Raw genomic sequence first — 22,855 nt, 5'->3', positions numbered from 1 at the left:
ATTTACAGTTATTTCTAGGTTGTTAAAAATAAAGTTATTGTAATAAAACCATCAAAAGTAGTTTCATGCAGATCTAATCAAGCTAATTTACTGTGTTTCTCTATGCAAACATATTTGTGTTTTTTGTTTTTGTGTTTTTTTCTATTTCCCACCTGTTTCTAATATCAGCAAGATTTAGATAAGATGTAAGGAGACTATGTATGGAAGTATAAACACTATATGGATTCCTTATAGTTTAATTTCTGTGTCATAAATACCCACCTTGCCTGAAATCCAACCTGAATATGAGGTGGCATTGCATGTCCATGCAATTTAAAGACAAACTCCTGTTTCTTCTGGCTGTCTCTCAAGCAGACTTGTCTTTATTTTTCCAAGCTGTCCTTCTCTCGTCCTTATATGTATATGCTTTATTTTTGTCAACCCAAAAAAGTAAATCCTCCAGGCTGGTGCAGGCATCTCTCCAATATTTTAAATAATCTGAGAAATGAGATTTCCATTTCATGTCATTCAATTTCAAAGCTGGAGGTGAAACAAGGTAATCCATGATCTACATTATTTTGACTTCATGCTGAAAGATCGGGCAGCAGTTCTGATGTCAGATCTACTTGAACGTAAAGTCATCTGCTGCTGGTGTGATGTCAGCCAGCTGAAGGGTCAGCTCCTACAGAGCAGTGCCAGCTGCCTGGCTCTCACACAACAAAGTAATTACTCATGTCATATTGAATGACTTGCATCAGTGGATACAATCTTTTCATTTTTATCAAGTCTGGCAGAACTTCAGTGTGCACAAGCGGCCATAAACTAGCAGGTAAAACAGCATGGGATTCAAATTGGATTAAAAAAAAAAAAAAAAAAAAAAAAAAAAGTGAAGCAAACAACTCATCAGTAACATATCAAAACCATCAAAAAGCTTCAGACTTCATCCTGCTGTGGAAGTGCATCTGTTTTTTTCTGATCCTCCATATAAAGCAGTGGTTCTGACATTATGGCCTTAAATGCCAAAGTCCCGCCACATTTGCTTTGACTAACTTTTGCCACAACAAACAGCAACTGATGCATTAGTTCCCCTTACCTGCCATCCTGTCCACTACTCAGCCAAATTTCAGGAACATAAAAGTCATCTTTTCCCATGTGGAGGAGACCCAGAGGCACCCTGCAACTGGGCCAAAGTCCACCACCTGCAGTTGGAAATGCTGCAGAGACTCACTGGTCAGTAATGCAGCAGCGGAGGGAGGGTGTGCAATCACTCTGATATTTCTTTCATTTCTTCAAACATCTCTTTATAAATTAATTCATATTACAAAAATGAAAACCATGTACAGTAGATTTGCTGGAGTCTGAATGTTTGACCCACAGCTAGGAAATCTGGTTGTTTTCAGAGCAATCCCTAATTTCACGTTCCCTAAATTTGCTGATTTATCAATAAAAACTTACATTGGCAGATGTTTGCATAGCTATACGCCTATATAGACCTGCAAATATGCCCAGGGAATAATGCCAGGCCCGCACAATCAGGCCAGCACTGTTCAGTGTCAGCACACAGCCTTGGAACTGAGGCATATGTCTCTGCATTCACACTTATTGATTGATACAAGTTTAGGCATCTCAGTGTGTTATGAAAATGTACTGGGCCATAGATGGGAGAACAAATTGCTTGTCTTATAGTTGTGTGTAGATCCATCAGATCACAATTTGTATTTCAGCCTTTATAGTTATTAGAAACTCATAAATTACATAATTGTGTTCTCATAAAGAATAAGTAAATATAAATTAATATTAAAAAAAAATTGAATCTCTGTTTTAAAATTTCCACAAAGTTTTTAAACCCTTTTAGTAGTTTTTAGATGTGACAGTACATTGCACTACCACAGAGTACCACTAGGAGTCGTAGTTTCCAGGCCACATGATTCTAAAACCCTCTCCTACTGCATTTTGACTTTGGGTGGGCTATTTGACATATGTATACACATACACATATTAGTTACATCAGAAATGGGTTCTGGTTTTCAGTAACAACAAGGAGTTTCACAAAACTGGATGAGATCAGATGTGGGTGGAGACGTGGGGATGACCCTACATCCACAGAGAAAGAAGGTCACCAAACACACTTTCCCGCCCAGCCCAGTCACACACACGCACATGCGCACTTGCATACACACAAAAAGAGGCCCATGGTGCTGGTTGTGTGTGCCAGATGAGGGCGTGATACATGACTGCTGTCACTGCTTCCTTCACTACGTCCGCACGAGAACAGCAAAGCAACTGAACCACAATGTACCGCTCAGTGAAGACACACTAAAACACTACCTGACTGAAAGAATGAAGAAAACTCTCAAACAAGATAAACAAACTAAAAATAAACAAGGCCATCTGTGCTGTACTCAAGGGAAAGGAGTGTTTAATCGTTTAATCAAATACTGACAAAGGTGAAAGGGTGCTTTCACCAGAATGATGCAGCAACCCCATTAATGTATCCTTGAGAGCATTAGCTGGACTTAAACCGCCTGTTTCACATTAACAGCAGTCCTTGCAATCATTTGCTCAGCTGCACAGATGAGCAAAAACAAATGACATTTCAGTCTATCTGTACTCTTAATGGTTAGAAAATAAAAAAAAGTAGTTAAATCGTACACAGTACATGGTGTGAGAGCAGATACGATGTATTCTCTCAAACTGTACAGTAAATCAAATACATCCTAAAAAAACAATTACTACAAAGTATATAAATACACACTTCGATCACAGTCTGAAATCAATTAGAAAAGCTTTATCATCATTTAAAACAGAACAATACATAAACACACTTTTGTGATATAAGATATATTTGTCTTTTTGTCGTCATTCAGTGTTTATCACTATTCTGTACAAACAACTTAAATGTGTTTTATATGGATGGAGATGAATCACATAGCTCTTTGTCATGACAGGGGATTGCTGCTATTTAGACAAGAGGGGGAGCTGAAAGACATCATGCTGTTTGAAAACAGATACACACACACACACAACACCAGGAAGTCTACTTCACTGGTCCCACCCACTCATTGTGTCCCATCTGTAACCTCTGACCCCATACCTCCCATACACTATGACTCAAATAACCAGATCCATGCATTTAACCACTCCTTTTCCTGTCCTCCCCACAGACAGAGATCAAACATAGATCAAGCATGTCATAGATCAAACATGGACACCTTTTTCCAATTCAGTCTGAAGACACTCTCGCTTGCACACATCATTTCCAGACAAACATTTTCTCATTTCTAACTCAAAGCAAAGTTCTGTTTGAGCAGCAGGGAAAAAAAAGGTTACTTTAGAAAAGTTAAGCAGTTCTTATTAAAGTTACTTTGTCATTTATAAGCACAACCTGTGTCTTATATTTTACATTTGCAAGCTTCCAAGCCATTGTCATGACAAATAACCCTGATTAAATGTTTTCCAGTATAAATGAAGCTCTGTTTTCTAAAAAAAAATTGTGTGCAAACTACTTCAGATCTTCAGTCAGGTGCTTAAAAAAAACTTTTGTCACATCCTTTCCCATGAAGTGTGTATACAGTAAATGAGATACAGTATTGTATAGATTTTTGCCACAGTGAGTTTTGATGAACAGGAAGAAGCCTGTCAATAGACAACAGATTATACACTGATTTCATGTTGTCTCTCAATAGGGTTCTTCTGTGCCTTATCAATCCCATATTATCCAGAAATTCAGTCTTTTGCGAGGTCCCCTTGCAAAAGGAAGGTTCAGCAGCTCAGTATGCATCAACAAGCAGTCTACAGGTTGGTAAAGAAGGGATAGCAGAGGTCGATCTTAGTGACTGTGATGAGATGAGATTCTGAATAATCAGGAGCTGCCGTCCCCGTTTTTGGTCTTCAGCACCACCAGGCCAACCATGACTGGTATCAGGCAGATGGGAGTGATCACCAGGGCAAAAACGATGGCTGGGGGCGGGTCACTAAACTCCTCTGTGGGACATTCCTTGAAAAACCTGGAATGAATGTCCACAAAAGTCTGTTCCACCAGCCAGTTGGGCCACGGGATGACGAGACAGTCAGAAATGTCCTCTGTGCAAATGCTTAAGTTGCTGTACAAACTACATGCAGAGAAAACATAGAAACAAATATTTGTAAGTATTTTGTAATATCATTAATGTTATACAGAATGCAAAACTAACACTTACCTGTTCACATTACCCCAAATGCACCAGTCTGTGCTGTTCATTGATTTCATCCCATGCTCAAACTGAGGCATACAGAAATAATTTAACATTTGGAGGAGGCACTCCATTGTTGGTGCACCATAGAAATCAGCACAGATGTTGCAATATCCCATACAGTTACTATGACTTCCACAAGCTGCAAGAAATATAGTTACAAAAGACAGTCAAGAGTTAGTGGAAGAAATATAAAACACAAAAACAAAACATAGCAATATGAATTAATAGGACATATTCAATTCTAGATGTTTGATTCTTTACAAAATGCCATACTGGTTCACATGGCAACAGTATATAAGACATGACACCTACCAAATGGCAGTGAAGTGTTCCCAGTTGCATCTACAAAAAAGGGAGAAAAAGTTAGACACTAAGATTAAAATATCACACTTAAAACCTTCTACACAGCCTGTGTCTGACTCAAATCAAATCTGAATCCAGTGAGAGTTTTTGTCCACTGCAGCTCCTGAATCTTTTATATATATATATATATATATATATATATATATATATATATATATATATATATATATATATATATATATATATATATATATATATATATATATCTGAAGCACTGAGGCAGGCATTTGCAGCTGTAGAAGTGGAGACCACACACTCACCATAGAGAAAGGAGAGGAATACCCAAATGAAACCAAGTGCTCCCTTCATGTCAGAAAAAAAGAATAAAGGTGCGTTCTTCCCAGACGACCATGTATAAAAAAGCCAAACTTCTTAGACAGTGTACAGCGAGGCATAACAGGAAACCCGGCAGAATGGAAGAGACACGGTGTAATCTTCGGTTACCAGATGTCCAAACAATGTTACCCGCAGTTACCAGATGTTCTTCGAAGATCTGTCTGATGGCCCTGTGCCTTGGCAGCAGCTCTTCCCCTCTCCAACGCACGTTTCTTCAAGTTTTTCTTCCTTTTTTAAAGGGGTGGAGGCAACAAAGATTGTCCTCTCCATTCTCCCAAATAAAAGGAGCACACCCAAGCTGGGCTGGACTCACATCTGAAAACCCTTTACTCTTTAACTCTTGTTCTGCTTTTTAGTCTCAGTTTCTCACAGTCGAAGGCCTGGCCAGCTCACAGCATGTGATTTATTTGCCTTTTGGGCTGCCTCTGCCAAATAGGAAACATAAGTAAACATTTAGGGCTCAGCGTTTTGGGGTGGATGTAATCATGACTCTGCAGGGTGTGCTGTACAGACAGCCACAATTTCATATTTAGGTTAATTTGACAAAACCTGAAATAAGTAGTTAGAACTGACCACTGGGCCAACTCGCTTTATGCATGCATGCTTGTAAAGAAAGCTTAATATTTCCGCCACAGGTGTTTTTGTTTTGCCTTCTTTTTTTTTTTTCCTTTTTTAATATCATGAGAAACTCATGAGTGTGGTACATCTGTTAGGCAGTTTCTCACTGTCAACACTCACAAGTGAAAAGCTGCATGTGAGAAGCTGTTCGGTGACGTGAAGGAAGAGTGAAATGTATTCTTCCAGTTTTCTCACTACTGGCTTGTAGGATCTACATGTTGGGCCTCACACAACATCTGTTTACCGAGCAGCATTTTGATTTAGTAATGGCATCAGGAAATATGTCTTTTCAGAAGAGGAGGAGCTCCGAGGGTTTTTTTTTTGTTTTGTTTTTTTTTTTTTTTTGAGGGGTTGGCAGGGGAAGGAGGGGGAAAGGAGGGGGACAGTCAGTCCGGGATAGAAAAAAAAAGAAAGGCACAGGATGAGGAACAGTGAAAGGGGCACTGCTCCAAAGTTCCAGTTGTTTCACAACTTGGAGTTCATCCGTTGATCACGGACGTTGCATGGGGTAAATGACGAACAAATACAGGAAGTTGAGCCAGGTGGGGGCTGCTCATAATGAGGTTTCAGTTGACCTTTAACCCCAAACCATTACGGGCCTCATGTCTACTGCTGTTGAACCCTCTCTGGTGGAGACCTCCTCAGGAGTTTATCTTGGATTCTCATGATAATACACACAGAGAAGATGTCTTGGCTGGAAACAGGATCTCTCAGCTCTGCTTTCTGGGTTTGTCTGTTCCAGGCCAAGCAAATCAGTTTAAGGAACTGATCCAGAACAATCCCCGAGTGGACACATTTATATAATCACAATTTGGACCTGCTTGAACATATCAAATCAGAACAGTATTGATCAATTTCTGCTAAACTGTTTAACTAAGATTTCATGAAACCCTCCAAATTTGTGATTGCAGTTTGTTCTAGTAGGACCACACGCATGCAAAGAGATCAATCTGAAGTCAAATTAAAATCAATCATTCTTTTTGTTGGACAGTAACCTGCACAGAAGAGAAGTTATGTTAGTCTGCAGAGTTATTTCACGTTCTTATATATTTAACAAGTTTCTTATTAATTGTATTGTTCGTGTACAGATTCTAGAGGGCAGGTGTGATGAATGATACAGTTTATCTTAAGTCAACTATGCATACTTTACTGTAAGGCACTTAACAAGACAGATGGACGTCATGCACGAACACAGAATAAATGCATACCTGCTACTGTGAATGGCTGCACCGTGACCTTGTCGTTCACCAGGCAAACAACGGTTGTGGATGCTGGAAAGAGAATATGAAAACAACAGGATTACATAAACCATGCACTTTAGGGAAATAAAATCTAAATCAGTAAAGAATAAAATTCTTAACCATGTGAATCACTGTTAAAAAAAAACTTTTCGTTCATGATCTTGTTACCAGAGCTGGTAAAAAGATACAGGAAATAACAGAGGCTAAGTTATGGGGAGTCAACACAACAGTGCATCCTCTCTTTGTCCATTTCTGCTTTGAGGAAGTCTTCATATATACAGCTGACGGACATTTAAACAAATGCCCAATGAGTCCACTAACAGAAAAAGTTCAACATTTTATCCAATAAAGTCTGGAAAATAATTATCCTAGCATGAAATGTTGAGATGTTAAAAAAAAAAAAAAATGTTGATATTGTCAGAAAGCAACAAAAAATCTTCTTTCAATGTTTTTCTTATCAAAAACAGACGCATTTAACTCAAGCATCCGGAAAGCCATTTCATCCATTTAAGCATTAAATTCAGTCATAATAACAAGTTTCTTTTTAAAAGCTCTTCTGTTACTAAAACCTTCCAACATCTCCTCTTGAGAGATGAGCCACAGAGACGAAAAAGACATTGCTTCAGAGGAGTTAGGAAATATAAATCATCTACTTACCCCAGGTTAGAAGGATCACAGAACTCCCCAAAAACACTAGAGCGAATCTGGTGACTGTCATTTTATCTAACAATGTTCTGTTCATCTTCCCTGGTAGGTTGGGATTACATATCTCAACCTTTTTGTTGGAACGTTCTATAAAAAAAACAGGAAACCCTCATTTCCTAGTATGGGCGGACTCACCAAATGGGGCAAAGAGCTTCAGATAATGTTAGAACTGTCGTGGCCCACTGGTGCACCATCATCACTTTTCCTTTCATATTTTCTACCTTTATCCCTCCCTCTATTGTTCCAAGAGTTATTAAGACCAATAGAGAGAAGAACAAAGTTATTAAGAGCCCTCTGCTATTTTTTCCATAACCCTCCATATATTTACAGTTATCATTTTATCACTACAAATAATCATTTGACTTTAACAGAGAGCTCATGCAACAGGAGGAAAGCTATCTGAGAACTGAAAAAAGCATGCTTACATCTGCAATTTTTAAATCGTGAATTCCTCTATCAATTTCTCATCAACATAGTTTTGTATTAATCAATATAACATTTGGGGTTAAATCTATGTGGTTGAGTTTAAATATTGATTAGAAAAATATGGTTGCATGTAAAGTAAAACAACAATATTCTAAAAAAAATTCATACAAAAATGTTCCAGTTTATTTACTTTTCTAATGAAGCTGCTTCTTTCTGGATGTTTGGAGACAGGGCTGCACTGGATGTAGCAAAACTTAATGAATAAGTTTGAACGAAGAACTAATTAATTACCTATTTCAAGGGGAGTTGTTTAGGTCTGTTAAACGTTTAAAATCCTTAGGCTTGCCTTTTCCTTTTGCATTGTCTACATGTATAATAAATATCAGGTGGATGTTCTTGTTGCTGTAGAGAAAACAGTATTGTACGGAACATTTTATGAGTAAGGAATGTACTTTCTCCATCTGTGCTGCAGTATATCATTGGTGCTGATGACAAGAACTCCTTCTCCCAGCGTCTTCAGTTTGACGTCACACTGAGTTCCTGTGGTAAAGAGGTGACAGGGACACCCAGAATGAAAGTGAAGCAATCATCCACGTCATTAAAGGATGAGTGCTCTTTCTCAGCTGTTAGGCTTGGAGGAAAGCCAGAGAAGTCAGGCCAAAATTGCTTCCACATTTTATTTTACTCAAAGTTGGGTCCAATGTTGTCAGTCGTACAATCAGAATTTATTGTATGGCAAGTTTTATACAAACAAAATGTAGCACAAATAAAAGAAAAGAAATGGTGGGATCAGCTCAAACCCAATTCCAGTAACAGACCAATCGACCCTAGAAGGAGCTTATTTCTGAATGGATTGAGTGCATTTAAAGATGAATAGTTCTAATGAAACTGTGTGATATCAGTTCTCTCTATCAGCACATCAGAAGGCATAACGACCACACCTTATATCATTTGATCAGTCAAGGGTTACATAAACATGATTTACTGGAACTCTGTTTTGTTTAATGGATACCATTTTTATAAAACTTCCCACGCAAGTAGAGCTACGCAGATAAATCGATGTGTGTATGAGGAAAAGCCTGAAATGTGTTGGAAATGTTCAACAAAAGCTAAATGAATCACGGTTTATGTGGCTCATCTGTCTTCCATAAATCTTATTTTAATGGGTTTTTAGGAAGTCCTTTAATCACTTTATCGGCTTTTGTAAAGCGTTTTCTCTTTATCTCGAAATTGTTTTCACACAACACATTACATATGGAGAAATGTGTCCCAGTGGCAGGCTGCTGTCAAGACCAGCACAGAAAGTTTATACACGCAGAATTAAAAACTTCCTGCTAATAACAGCTTTACTCCCCCAAACTGATCTTCCTGTGTGTTTGCTTTGGTTTGACAGCACAGTATCAACATGACACTGGCTACTTTTGCTCACTGAGCACATAACTAGTCATCAGGATTGTGTGATATAAACAGCAAAGAGGAACAACAGCTATAAAATCACCTAAAAGAAAACACTGAGTCAGATTTTTCTCTTCCTTTTAAATAACTCAAATGGGTCTGAGCAGATGCATCATGCTTAAAACGTAGCAGAGCAGTGCCACCTTGTGTGTCAAAGAAGAATCGTGTCTTTTTTATTATTATTATTATTCATTTTAAAAGAAACTACAAAATGAACTAAACTGGGACTATTATTAAATAACCTGGGGGAAAAAAATGTACAAAATCAGTTTTTTATTGTTTTGGATGATATTGTGTGTCTGATGTCTATGAGAAGAAAGTCAGCAGATATTCTGAATGCTTGCTGCGTTGCAGATGCTTGTGCATCTACAATCAAGTTTAAATAACTTTTCCACCATTTAAAGTGTAACAAATGTTTCTTGCATGTATGAAACATTGCTTTAGTCTATTTTTCATGAACATAAAGCAAATAATCATAAACAAAAGGATAATTCTTAATATTCTCCAGCAATATTTACCCAGTTTAACAATCTGCTAAAAAGAGATTATCTGTCAGAATAATGTCTTATTTGTGACAAAGATTGCATTTACTTATTTAACTATGTATACATTTGGACACAAAGCATCAGTCAGCTGATGTTACGGTCACTGCAGATAAGAAATTTGCTGCTATTTAAAACTGCTTTATAGCTGCTTAAACTGAAAGTATAATGGCAGTAATTCTGTGTAACTAAAATTAATTCAGTTCTTAGTTCAAAGATTTTAAAAAAAAACTGCATCAGCTGATTAGCAATATTGGTTATTATTATTTGCCACTGCAGGTATTTTCGTGCTGAATATGTCACTGAATATCGCAGTGTTTTGTCAAAAACATCTGTTAAATTCACAGCATAAATCATCTGTAAGGGCTCTTACATGAAGTTATCTCTGTAGGAATAAATTAAAAAAGTAAAATATATATGAACATATTTGTGTTATTGCTTCAGTGTATGAAAGATCTCATGAATTTTTTTTTTTTTTGCATTTTTTTCAAGAAAATCTGTGACATGAATTAGCAAGTCAGGGCTAATGTTAAAAGCATGATGAAAAGCAAAGATAAAGTTTATTTGAATTTGTTAACTGGACATGTCCAACTTTCTCAGCGTTATAAAGAATAATATATAAATAAATATAAAAAATCAATGACTTCTGATTATCAGAGGTTAACATTAAACTTTATATGCATTTTGTTTTAGCCTGTCAGTATAACTTTTTAACATGTCATCACAAGGAAAGTTTGCAAAATTGTGTAGAAAAAAATTACAGGTGGCAAATTAGATATGAAACAAGAATCAATAAAGCATGCCAGGAAAATGAATAAATCATAAATATATGCACTAAATTGCAATTAAACCAAAAGATTCTTCAATATGACGGGTCATGTCCATTTTTTAAGGCTTAATATGTATTATTTGTATTTATAATTCTCTAAATCCTTCTGAATTCAATCAGGCTTCAAAGACGGGCAGTTTTATTCATATCACCTAGCCCGCGTTTGGCGCCTCCTGCAGGTGAAAAGATTAACTGCAGCCAAACTGGTGTCCATCGAGTTTACTGGAATGTTAGAAAACTGGAGCTTCTTTGTCAGCTATTACCTAATCGTTTTAACTCTGTAAATCATTCAGCGGTTACTGGGTAAACTGGAATCGTGAGTACACTTGCGATATTCTCCTGCATTGTGAGCTATGTGTTGTGTTCATTTTATTTTTTATTCAGTTTTATTCGTTTCATTGGAATTATCCGAACACAAAAGCAGCACGATGCTTTGCATACATTTATTATATCATTTATTTTATTTTTGGGGGGTGGGTGGTACTGGTGTCGATTAAAGGACTCAGAGATTTTTTTTTTTTTTTTTCCTCTTTTCCTTCCCCTCTTTAGCACCAACATCTCAAACCAATATGCAGTGACATGATCACGCATTTAAATGGCTCTAACGCGCCGCGCAGTTGCATCAGTTCCTGTGTGTGCCAGTAATGGCTGTGCCGTGGCAGCTCCACGCTACTTTTTATTCCCACGACGCAGAACACTCATAAATCCGTTTGCTTCTCTCCTCTTCTTGGAAAGCCTGTGACCATAATAAAGACGTCACCCTCCTGCTCGGGTTGGTTCAACCAAGCCAAGTGCGCAGCTATTTTGTAAGCTACAACAACAACCTCCAGCAGCACCATGCCCATGGATAACGCGGGGATTTCTCAGAGATCCCCTCGCCGTTCGGTGACGATATCCGAGTCAGATCCTCAGCAAAGACGGCCTTAAATCGCTCTGGATCTCTGTACCAGAAAGACGCAGAGGGACTTGACCGCGTTGCGTGGCTGTTGTCGCAACAAATAGGACGCAAGACGCGGATTTACAGGTATTTAATAACTGCGACACTGGATGTTAAGGCTCGAGACGCGCACACGCGTGTGCTAGAAAAACAAAACGTGGGATCATTGTGGAGCTCTGTGCGCACGTATTTAAAGTCTTGCACATTTAAATGGGTGTAGCGTCGCTCCTCAGGCGGCTGCACCCTCAGGACGTCGCGCACTTCGTGGCTCGCCTCGTCGACGTCGCCGTTACAATGGCTCGAGCTCTTCTTTGCGGTTGTGCTTATTAATTTTTTTAATTATTATTATTGTGTTTTAGCTCACACGGTGGAGTTCACGTTCACTGAAGCGATTGTGAAACACAGAAAAACTGTACTACGCACTTTTCAGCCGAGGCACGCCCACCCACGAGCAATGTGGATGCTCCGTGCTGCTACACTCATGGAGCTAATTTACGATGCAAGAACATATAAACCCCACTTTGTTTGTCAACCGACTTGTCAGATGTCATCCATCGCGTCCTAGAAGTGATAATAATTTTAGAAATGAGCAGACAAAGCACCCTTCAGGGAGGAGTGGGGATTTCCCCCCCCCGCCCTCAGATGTCAGTTTTGTTTTGCAAACAGAGGGGGGCAGTCTTTCAGATAGGCTTTCAGTCAGGATAAATGGGGTAGTGTGATGTTTTGAGTAAAAGGACATTGTGTAATACTATTAGTGGGCTCAATAAGATGATGGCTAATTGTAGCGGATGGCAGAATGAGAATTTTCAGCCTAATCTGTTGCATAAGCAGAACAAAACCTCTCGGCTGTAGTTTGTTGTTGTTACACCAACAGTTCATAGTAGAACATGGTTATAATAAGTCAATAGTCCATGTCTGCAGGGTTGTTATCATCTTGTTTACTTTTCTCCAAAGAGTTATGGATGACACAGCTGCTGCAGCTTCAGCGCCCAGCACCAGTGTTGCACCATTGACTCCAAAACCTCAGCCTGCTTCCTTCATCCCGTCCCGCAGCCTGCTAGAATGGAAACGGAGGGTCAGGTCGGAGTATATGCGCCTTCGCCAATTAAAACGCCTTAAAAAAGCAGAAGAAGTCAAGGTTTGTCAGCACCCTGAATTGCTAACAGCAGAGGGTGTCCGCTTTAGCAGAATTATAGTGTTTCCTGTGACATTCTCTTTTTCTTTTGCTTCCAGACCCTGTTCATGTCCAACAGGCAGAAGATCGAGCAGCAGACAAATCTGCTGAACACAGAGTGGTCCAAGCTCAGAATTCAGTCCATCCCTCTGTCAACCTATAGTGGATCTCTGGCAAGCAAGAAGGTGTGTGTGCCCAGTCAAAAACAACGAGGAATGACAATAACATATTTCTGCAGAGGTGGTTCCGGCTCGGCTAGTAATCCAGTCTGTTTTTACAGTGTAAATATGTTTAAAGTAAACTCCCTCTAGTCCCTCATGCTCATCACCAGAAGCAGTTTTCCTCTGATTCCCAGCTGATGTTTAGGTGTTACCAAAGTATCCCAGGGCAGCAAATGAGTCAGAAATAGATCATAGATCATGTGGCAGTGTTACAGTGAATTGTACCGTTGTGGGGAGGGGGGGGGGGGGGGGGTCATTATGCAAGAAGTTTTGGGATATAAGAGTATCTTTATCTTCCCACATGCTGCTAGATTCTGTTTGTTTTCTCTGTTTGGGGTCAAACAGCATCTGTATTGGATTATGATGAATGAAAACTGCTCAGTGAGGGTTGCTGTAGGGTTTGGCGAACCTCATCCCACCTCTGCTTATTTTCCAGATGTGTACAGTGGAGTTTGGCTTCCCAGGATTCAAAAGTCAAGCCACAGCAATGAGACCGCTTTCAACAGTGGCAGGAATCCCCTTCATGTATTCCTGGTCACCTCTGCAGCACAACTTTATGGTGTGAATAAATCTCATTTTATTTGTTAGACCTTTAAGGTGTACTTTGTAAATTTTGCATCCAATTTGTTTTATTTTATTTGTCTGCAAATAAAACCTGCACAAACTCATTTTTATGATTCTAATGTGCGCAACATGAGCACATCAAGGTGCTGTCCTCGGATCCTCTGAAGCATCCAAGATGCTGGTGTTCCAACAGCAAGCAGTCTCCACCTGCGTTTACAGGAGTGTTTGTGTTCTAGGTGGAGGATGAGACATTTCTCCACAATATCCCCTACATGGGTGACGAGGTGCTAGAGCAGGATGAGGCCTTCCTGGAGGAGCTCATCGACAACTATGATGGTGTCCATGGTGACAGAGGTGAGTGATGAACACCCGGGACTACAATCCTTTAATCTTGTGCCTGACGATCTGATATACAGAAAAGAGAGATATTTAAGGTATTTAAGAAATAAGCTTTCAGAGCCTGACGTGCTGTTCGTGTCACAGAGGGTGGGTTCATCAGCGACGAGGTCTTTAAAGAGCTCGTGGAGGCCTTGAGTCAGTACTCTGACCATGAAGAGGATGAAGAAGAAGAGGCAGCAGCAACAGTGCTGGAGGTTACGGGGAAAAAGGAGGACGAGAGGATGATGAGGAGGAGCTCAGTAGAGGGTTCAGAGGACACTAAAGCTGGAACGTTTGCAAGGAGGAAAAGGAGAAGCGCTACTGATGGTGAGTTTTCAGTTGCTTGTGTGTTTGCAGTGATTCAGCCTGAAAAAGGCCGGTACTGTTCCTCTCATTACACCGTGGAGCTGACACATAGTCACTCTGCCGCTGCGGCTCTTGAACTGGCATTGTTGCACTGAAGCGGCCCTTGTTAACGTTCTATCTGTGTTCTAGGGAACCTGTTTGTCCATGACACTGATATAGCCTGACTCTAATTACAGAAGTGAATGACCTCTTAAACTGAGCTTTAAGGCAAACTAGGCTTTTTTACACTTAGTTATCACTTAGTTATATTGACATTTTATGCATCCTGTCAGTCGGATGAGGTGTCTATAAATGAATGAATTAATTAAATGATCTATAAATTAAGAATAACTAAAATAGAAAACATTAGATCTGCACTATTTCCACTGAAATCTGGCTTAAGAATTAATAAAACCACGGCAAATGTTTAAAAGAACATATTGCATAACCTTTATTTGTGAGTCTGTATCAAAACCTGATGTGTGCAGAAATAATTTGTATAACAATCTGTGCTTCATGTCTCCAAAAGTGAGGGATTTGTCCAGTTGCAAGAGGATCCCCAATGATAAGATATTTACAGCCATCGCCTCAATGTTCCCATACAAAGGCAGCACGGAGGAGCTGAAAGAAAAGTAAGAAAAGTGTTGTCAACTCAGGGGTCTGTGCGCACAATGCTGATTAGTCTGTTGCTTAGTGTTCACCATGGAGACGTAGGCTGACAGGGGGTAAAGTTATAATGGTAGCTGCCTCTCTGGCTCGCTGAGTCAAAGGAGTAGCTACATCTGCATGTGAATAAGCATAGAAACCTAAGATGAGACACTAAAGAAGTTTCTACCCCACCTCTTCCCCAGGTACAAGGACCTCTTGGAGCCCCCCAGCCCTGTGAAGCTACCCCCCCTCTGCACCCCCAACCTAGATGGACCTTTTGCAAAGTCTGTTCAGAGAGAGCAGTCATTACACTCCTTCCACACGCTCTTCTGCAGACGCTGCTTCAAATACGACTGTTTTCTCCACCGTAATGCCTCGTTTTTGTTGTTTTGTGTAAATGTCAAAGCCATTTTCCGCTGCAGTCGCTAATACTAATGTAAGAATTAATGTTTGTGTCTCCTGCTGAAGCTTTTAGAGCTACACCCAATGTTTACAAGAGGAAAAGTAAGGAGATCCGCATGGAGACTGAGCCATGTGGAGTAGACTGTTTTCTGTTACAGGTATGCCAACAACCAGTTCAGACATTCTGCACCCAGTAGTGCAGACTGTTTTGTTTCTTCTTCTATTTTTTTTTCCCTAAATTTCATCTTTATTGGTCCTTGTTTTTCTGCAGAAAGGGGCTAAAGAGTTCGTGGACCAGAATATGTTACGGTCACAGAGGTCTCGAAGGCGACGGAGGCAGCAGCAGCGTCCTACGAGTTCCAGTTGTCCTGGACCTTCTAGGTCTGCTGAAGAGGGCAAAGAGGGAGATAGTGACCATGAAACTACTTCCTCCTCAGGTACGACACTGATCTCACAGAGTGAGTTTGTTTTTTTTAAACCACAGAAAACACTTTCTTCATCTTTTCTACTCATTAATTGTTTTTATTTTGTTTTGGGTTTTTTTTTTTTTTTTTTTGTAATGCTCTGTGGTTTCAAACAGTTCAGACACTATTTGTTGTCATGTATTCCTGAGACTTTGACTCACTGAGTAGATGCATCATTTACCATAACTTCTCCCAAACCCCCCGCCCATCCTGGAAGGCTGTCTGGCCTGACTGACTGCACCTCTTTTGAAAAGTGGAAACTTGGCTGGAGATGATAGTAATATCCTGCTTTCTCCTCAGTCTCTCTTCTTACATCCTCCCCCAATATCAGTTGTTTCTTGCCAAGCAAAATAAACCAACCATAATTTCTGCATGATTCAGCCCCTACATAAACACTTTCTTCCCTTTTCTCTTCCTACTTTTTCCCCCCTTGTTTTAATTTCAGATGACATCTTTATGTGGAGAGCAGCAGGAGCGAAATAAGAGTAATCTCCTCTGGCTCTTTATCTCCCTCTTATTCACAATGGATTTCTCAGTGTTTCACTAAAAGTCTCTGTTAGTCTTTGAAACCGCTGGTGCTCAGCCAGTGACTCAGCAGTCTCTCTCACATGCGTAAAGTTAATGTGGAAAGAAAAAACAGATTGTCGAGCAGATTAATAAAGAGCTTGAAGAGCTGGAGCTTTTCATGTGGCCCCCCCAACAGCGCCGCATTCAGCCTGTTGCCAGGCAACATTCAGCTCTCTTCCTCAAGCTGCAGATGTGTACATCAGTTGTGAATATCTATAACGTGAAGTAAAAGTGCATCGTTCTCATTGTGTTTACATGTAATAGAAATGCAGAGACTGTGTCCAGAAGCAGCTGTGTTTGCCGTGTTAGTGACATTTCATGTGACGGCAAATAAAGCCTGTGAGAAACATTGCCAACTTCAAGTCACAGAAAAGTCTTTTTGCTTGTGCAATTTTACTTTTAGACTTAAAAAGTGTGAAAAGTTGCAGGTCAGGAATTCTTCAGTATGTCTTTTTTGTGTGTGTGTGTGTGTGTGTGTGAAATAGAAGGAAATTCACGCAGCCAGACCCCCACAAAGCTGCGTTCTGGAGATGATGACGAGGAACCGCAGGCGTGCTGCGTAGTTGAGTGGAGTGGGGCAGAGGAGTCGCTGTTTAGGGTGCTACACGGCACATACTTCAATAACTTCTGCTCCATCGCTCGTCTCATCGGTACCAAGAACTGCAAGGAGGTGAGATTTTCATGCACGTTTATTAATACTGAAACCCATCAGTGCTGTTTATTATACTTTTTTAAGTTGACACATGTGTGACTTTACCATTGTTAGGTCATAGTAAATGCTTAATTTATGAAATTGAGTGTGACTAGATTGTCAGTGGTTTGGTTCAGGGTTTATGATGTGTTATGGGAGTTATGGGAGTGTTTCTAATGAGTTAAAGTAGAGGCACCAAGATCTAAACACAGCTTGGGAGCAGGCCGCAGAGGGTTGCTAAGCTAACACCTGTCTTCACAACCTTGATAGTGTTTTTTATATTTTTAAATTTAATCACATAAATTGAGGCAGTTTGTCAGATTTTGTTCAGCACAAGTATTTATTAATTCATTTTAACAAATGCAGCAATTCTCCAAAGACTTTGATTCAGTTTCTCTTTATGGTTCTGGATGAAGGTGTAAAATCAAATTATGAAGAACTTATCTTCAGATGCTTAAGTAAAACAAAAGAAACCCAATAATAAAAAGACTAAAGCAAGACCATGACAAGTAGCATACATTTAGCATTAACATTTATGAGAAGAAGATGTTAGTGAAGGGACTGCATGGTGGATGTGTGATGGATGCCTCCCAGGTGGGAGTTTTTACCAAGCACCCTGATTTCTTCTTGGTATTAGAATCAGCATTTCTACGGTAATTTACCTCTATTAGTAAGTGTCATCATACATGCTTTTATGTTTCCTTACTGCGTTGCTACTGCCCAGGACTCCCATGACTCTGAACAGAGTGAAGTGGACATAACAGTGAACAGTAACATAACTCCAACCACATTATGTTGAAAAGCTGCACGGTTTGAGTTTGCAGTTCATCAGCACGTTTACAAACTGCTGTTGGTTCACTGAGGTATAAAAGCAAGCATATTCTCAGCCTTAAAGTGATACCACCTCTGTTTCCTGCCATTGGCTCTGACATCTGTTGTTTACCAGTTATCTGCTATGATTTATAGCTGCTGTATTTTCAGTCAGTGAAATCCCTGCGAAGATTCTGCATAGCTGTTTTGAAATCATGTAGAAAACATACTTATGTTGCTGATTTCTGTTGCGTTTACGTCAGCGTGGGTGTAATAACACATGCATCCTGAGTCTGTGGTTTTATGATGTGGATAATTGGGCTGACTACAGAGAGAATGGCATGTGGCACCATAAAATAGGGATGCTTACCAGATGTGACGTTTCTCATATTTTCTCATGATGCAAGTATTCAGACATGCCGAGTGTCATTTTAACTACACGCATGAAGCCTGACAGAGAATATATCACAACCTGAACATTTGAGAGGTTTTCCAGTCTCCAGTATAGCAGACGTTCATGCATTCCACATACAAAAAGATGATAGATCTTCAGTACGTTACAAATGAAAACCAGTGGCCGCAGGCAGACCAGTCCAGAGTCTGCACTGGACAGTCACAGCTCTGCTTATTTCCCCCACCTACTGCTCGACTCAGGAAAAAATGCTGAAACCAGCTGCAACATAATGTATGCCTGTGTCCTAGAGAGGAGGCCAAATCTGAGTTTTGGCAGCCAGTGGAGACTGGGCGAGTGTGTGCGCGTGTGTGTGTGTGTGGACAGATGCACTCGTGTGTCTGGCCTCTGCCCTGTAGTTTTGAAAGCAGAAGATGAAGTGGGGGCAGGATGTTCTGTGGCAGGACCACATATCCTTTTTAGCCTGAATAGTATTGCACAAAATAAGTGGAAGGAAGACAATGTTTTAGTTTTAGGTCTTCACGCATCCTTACGTTGCAACGCTGTCATTTCTCGCAGGTGTATGAGTTTGCGGTGAAAGAGGTTCTGATCCATCGTGTTCCTTTGGAGGACGGAGACATCTCACCCCAAAAGAAGAAAAGGAAACACAGGCAAGATGCTTTTTGTTACTTTCCCCCTTTCATATATCCTGAACGGATCATTTCTCTGTCAAACTCAGATTTTACAACAACAAACTCCCTTTTTATTAATATATCAACTAATTAAACCTATTTATGTGTGTTTGATATTGCAGGTTATGGGCAAAGATTCAGCTGAAGAAGGGTACATTTATCTCCCAAATAACATCAGGAATATTACAACACTGTGGCCTTTGACATACAACGCAGTTTATGTGCTGGTCTGAGGGCTTTGTCCTCTGTTGCTCCAGATAACTCATCCAATCAAGTGTACAACTATCAGCCATGTGACCACCCCGACCACCCATGCGACAGCTCCTGCCCATGTGTAATGACCCAGAATTTTTGTGAGAAGTTCTGCCAGTGTGAGCTGGAGTGTGAGTGTCACCTTTGTTCTTCACTTGTTCTCATATAATCTTTTCTTTTCCTGTCTTCCACATATAAAAAAAAAGCACTTAAAGCATGCAGCTGCTCCTTCCAGATCACAGCCTGATTTTCCAGCAAAAAACCCAAAGTTTACAATCCTCTTGCGCCAAGCCACAAGCTGCAGAATATAAAATGATCCTGCAGTATTCTGGCGGCGGTCAGATGAGAAATTGTCCTCTTGTGAGGACACTGAGCTGCATTTACAATGAGCTATATGCTGCAGCAGCACTGACTCAGAACTGGGCTTTCTGAAACGGCCACGTGGGGGAGGAACCCTTTCTGTAGTTCGTCCCCTGGAGAGTTGACAAAAAAAGACGATAACATGAAGTAAACATTTAGCCATGGTTCGAAAAGAATTGCTTTGCATCATTTTTCCACTTGTTGTGGTTCACTCATCTTCTCCCCTCCTCCTCCTCATTATCCCGCCTTTTCCCGTAGCAGAGGGGAGCCGGAGCCAAACAGGAAGCAGCACCGAGTTCCACATGTGCATGCTCTAAAGGCTTGGAGGGGAATCAAAGGGATGTGACGGGCTCTGTGCCTGATAAACAGCATCATCAGTATGAATCAAACAGCTCAAACTTTGCAAGGCTTGATAGCACAGACAGAAAACCCACAGAGGCGAGGAGCGGGAGTTTAAAAGTCATCATAGAGATTGAAGAAACACCGTCTGAACCTCTTGTTAAGGACAAATTTCTCCAAGCAGAAGCAGCGGAAAAGACATTTTGGTTATTCTTGCGCAATGTTTTTGTTAATCTGCCCTGCGGGTGTTGTGTTACACTCTTCAAAATTGTATTTCAGCATATCTGCCAGCAGAGGTCTCTGACACATGAGCTTCTCAGCATTACACACCCACTTAGCTCCTTTGCTGCGACGGCATATGAAAACGGAAGCATGTATCATCATTATTTAGTGCTGTAATAATTCACAAGATGCACTATACCTTTAATGCACTTGTGAAGCTTGACAGACATTTCCCTCTCAGAGTGAACTGTGTCTTCATGTCGTCCAGGCCAGAACCGCTTCCCAGGCTGCAGGTGTAAGACTCAGTGTAACACCAAACAGTGTCCCTGCTATCTGGCTGTAAGAGAGTGTGACCCGGATCTTTGCATGACCTGCGGTGCAGCAGACCACTGGGACAGCAAAGTTGTATCCTGCAAGAACTGCAGCATCCAAAGAGGCCTAAAAAAGGTATCATATAAGTTTAGATGTTTGGGTTTTTTTTTTTTATCTGATATTCTGAAAAGTGAGAGGTGGTGGGGATAAGTGGAGATTTCCTGTCTTTGACTTGTCTTTTAGCACCTGCTTTTGGCTCCATCAGACGTCGCCGGATGGGGAACGTTCATTAAAGAGCCTGTTCAGAAGAATGAGTTCATCTCTGAGTACTGTGGAGAGGCAAGACTATACACGTTACTTTTAAATACACCAGAAGTACAGCAGGATGACTGAAATTTCATAGTACGAGTGTTGTTTCTTTTTCCCTCTCGTGAGCAGCTGATCTCCCAGGATGAGGCAGACCGACGTGGAAGGATCTACGACAAATATATGTCCAGCTTCCTTTTCAATTTAAATAATGGCAAGTGTTTTGAGCTCTTACTTCAAGTTCATAAGCCTTAAATTTCACAGCAGGACAATAAAAATAAGTCCCTAATATGCTCTGTGTCTGCCAGTAGACTTTGTAGTGGATGCCACACGAAAGGGGAATAAAATCCGCTTTGCAAACCATTCAGTTAATCCAAACTGCTACGCTAAAGGTGAGGTGGTTTTATTTGCAGAACGAATTTAGAGTTTTCAGAAAATCGGCTTGCTAAACGTCCTGTCTCCCCTCTCACTGCAGTTGTGATGGTGAACGGAGACCACCGTATTGGAATCTTTGCCAAACGAGCAATCCTGCAAGGAGAGGAGCTCTTCTTTGACTACAGGTAGAGTCACGGGTCTTTTTGACTCTGCATTAACTTAAAAGTAAAAAGAAAACTAAGGAAAAAATGAGAAAAGAAATTCTCTGTACTAATATCTTTGCTTTTTGTCTGTGCCCACAGATACAGCCAAGCTGATGCTCTCAAGTATGTAGGAATAGAGAGGGAGGTAGACCTGAGTTAGCTTCACCAGTTGTCTGCCTGCACACCCTGTCCTTAACTCCTCAGCCTCCCGCTAACATTTTTGTCCCTCTCTGCAGCGTCACATCTAGCTGATAAGTTTTTCTCTGCCCTCTTTGCTGCACGTCCTAAAATAGAATTCCCTCCCCTGCTGTTTGCAGGTGTTCCTGCTCTGCAAACACAACACCACCTCCATCACTGACAGCAGTACCCTCATCAGCCTAAACCCACATGCCTAGCTGCAATGCTGTATATGCCAAGCTTAAAAAGAAATAACAATAATAATAATAAAAAAAAAACTATATAAAGTGGAAATGCTATTAATCCATATTGCTTACTGTCCTTGGGAGGATTTTTATTTCGTCCCTACAAAGGAAAGAAGCCACCACACCCATTTTTCAGTGTGTTACTCTTAAGTAGTTTTGTTTTCTGTCCTTCTAGACTGGTTCTTGTTTAACGTTTCAGTACATAATGCAAGCTTTCAACAGCATATCTAAAAAGATTCAGTGAAATGCATGTGCTGTCTTTTGACAAACCATCCATTCAACATGTTGACCACTGCATTAGCTTCAGTTTAATGCAGTTCCAGCGGCGTCAGTATTGAAGATGTTGATGTTGACTGCTCCACAGGAGAAACGGTCTTTGCTTTGACAGATTGGCATGTTTTTCTGCGAGTCCTTTCAGCAACCAGCATCACTTCCACATCGTGGTGATAGAATAAGTTAGTGTGCATTTATATCATTGTTCTGCAAAGATAGGCAACCAGATGAGAAACCGACTGACTGAATGTAACGTGTAGAAGATGGTGAAAAGATCTCACCCCTCTCTTCATTTGTCATGTTATCCTATTATTGGTACTCAGAGCAGTGTAAATACAAAAAAATATTAACTGTCATGTTTACATGATCACACTTAAACCGATGAATTGTCACAAAGTAAATGTCTTCCTCGGGAAAAAAAAAAAAAAGCACCAAATGAGGCCTCCCTGAAAAGTGCTAAAATAGTTTGCATGTGTTGATTAATGTGCAGTTTTTTGGTTTTTTTTAAAGATAGCCTTCTAAAGCATACGGCAGCAGGAAAAAATAAAATTGATAGTGTTTGACCAAATATTTAAGTCCCCTACATGTGAATGTAAAGTATCATTGCTCATGATTTCTTTATTTTTTTATGCCCACATGTATCATTTACTCATGTCCATTTATAACATTTAAAGCCCAACAGTGAAGGAGGTCTTTCTCAATAGAGCTGAACAAAAATGGAGTTTAATGCGGTGTACAGTGTATGCCTATACAAATAAAATTTTAACTTTATACATTA

At 40.2% G+C, this 22,855-nt stretch overlaps 2 protein-coding genes across 3 annotated transcripts; one reads left to right on the top strand and one right to left on the bottom strand.

The window, feature by feature from the left end:
• Nucleotides 1-2,639: 2,639 nt before the first annotated feature.
• On the bottom strand, nucleotides 2,640-7,547 carry ramp2 (receptor (G protein-coupled) activity modifying protein 2). Of its 2 annotated transcripts, XM_079252915.1 has the most exons (5): nucleotides 7,430-7,547; nucleotides 6,740-6,802; nucleotides 4,527-4,556; nucleotides 4,179-4,353; nucleotides 2,640-4,091 (listed from the first exon to the last, which is right to left on the bottom strand). In XM_079252915.1, exons 1-5 carry the CDS (start codon nucleotides 7,512-7,514, stop codon nucleotides 3,842-3,844), a joined length of 603 nt encoding a protein of 200 aa, XP_079109041.1. In that variant the 5' UTR covers nucleotides 7,515-7,547; the 3' UTR covers nucleotides 2,640-3,841. The 2 variants fall into 2 exon arrangements, with proteins under 2 accessions (XP_079109041.1, XP_079109042.1); XM_079252916.1 differs by lacking the exons at nucleotides 6,740-6,802; nucleotides 7,430-7,547 and adding an exon at nucleotides 4,838-6,699.
• Nucleotides 7,548-11,376: 3,829 nt separating this feature from the next.
• On the top strand, nucleotides 11,377-22,855 carry ezh1 (enhancer of zeste 1 polycomb repressive complex 2 subunit). Its single transcript, XM_079252493.1, has 20 exons — nucleotides 11,377-11,753; nucleotides 12,621-12,804; nucleotides 12,900-13,025; nucleotides 13,498-13,620; nucleotides 13,862-13,979; nucleotides 14,109-14,330; nucleotides 14,878-14,980; nucleotides 15,200-15,363; nucleotides 15,465-15,556; nucleotides 15,670-15,835; nucleotides 16,915-17,099; nucleotides 18,901-18,992; nucleotides 19,136-19,164; nucleotides 19,271-19,396; nucleotides 20,455-20,633; nucleotides 20,742-20,837; nucleotides 20,937-21,018; nucleotides 21,116-21,196; nucleotides 21,280-21,364; nucleotides 21,482-22,855. Exons 2-20 carry the CDS (start codon nucleotides 12,625-12,627, stop codon nucleotides 21,540-21,542), a joined length of 2,310 nt encoding a protein of 769 aa, XP_079108619.1. The 5' UTR covers nucleotides 11,377-11,753; nucleotides 12,621-12,624; the 3' UTR covers nucleotides 21,543-22,855.

This window comes from Telmatherina bonti, assembly GCF_933228915.1.
Source record: "Telmatherina bonti genome assembly, chromosome: 14".
NCBI lineage: Eukaryota > Metazoa > Chordata > Actinopteri > Atheriniformes > Telmatherinidae > Telmatherina > Telmatherina bonti.
The sequence above is the reverse complement of the archived record's forward strand: the minus strand, read 5'-3'. Positions and strand labels throughout refer to the sequence as shown.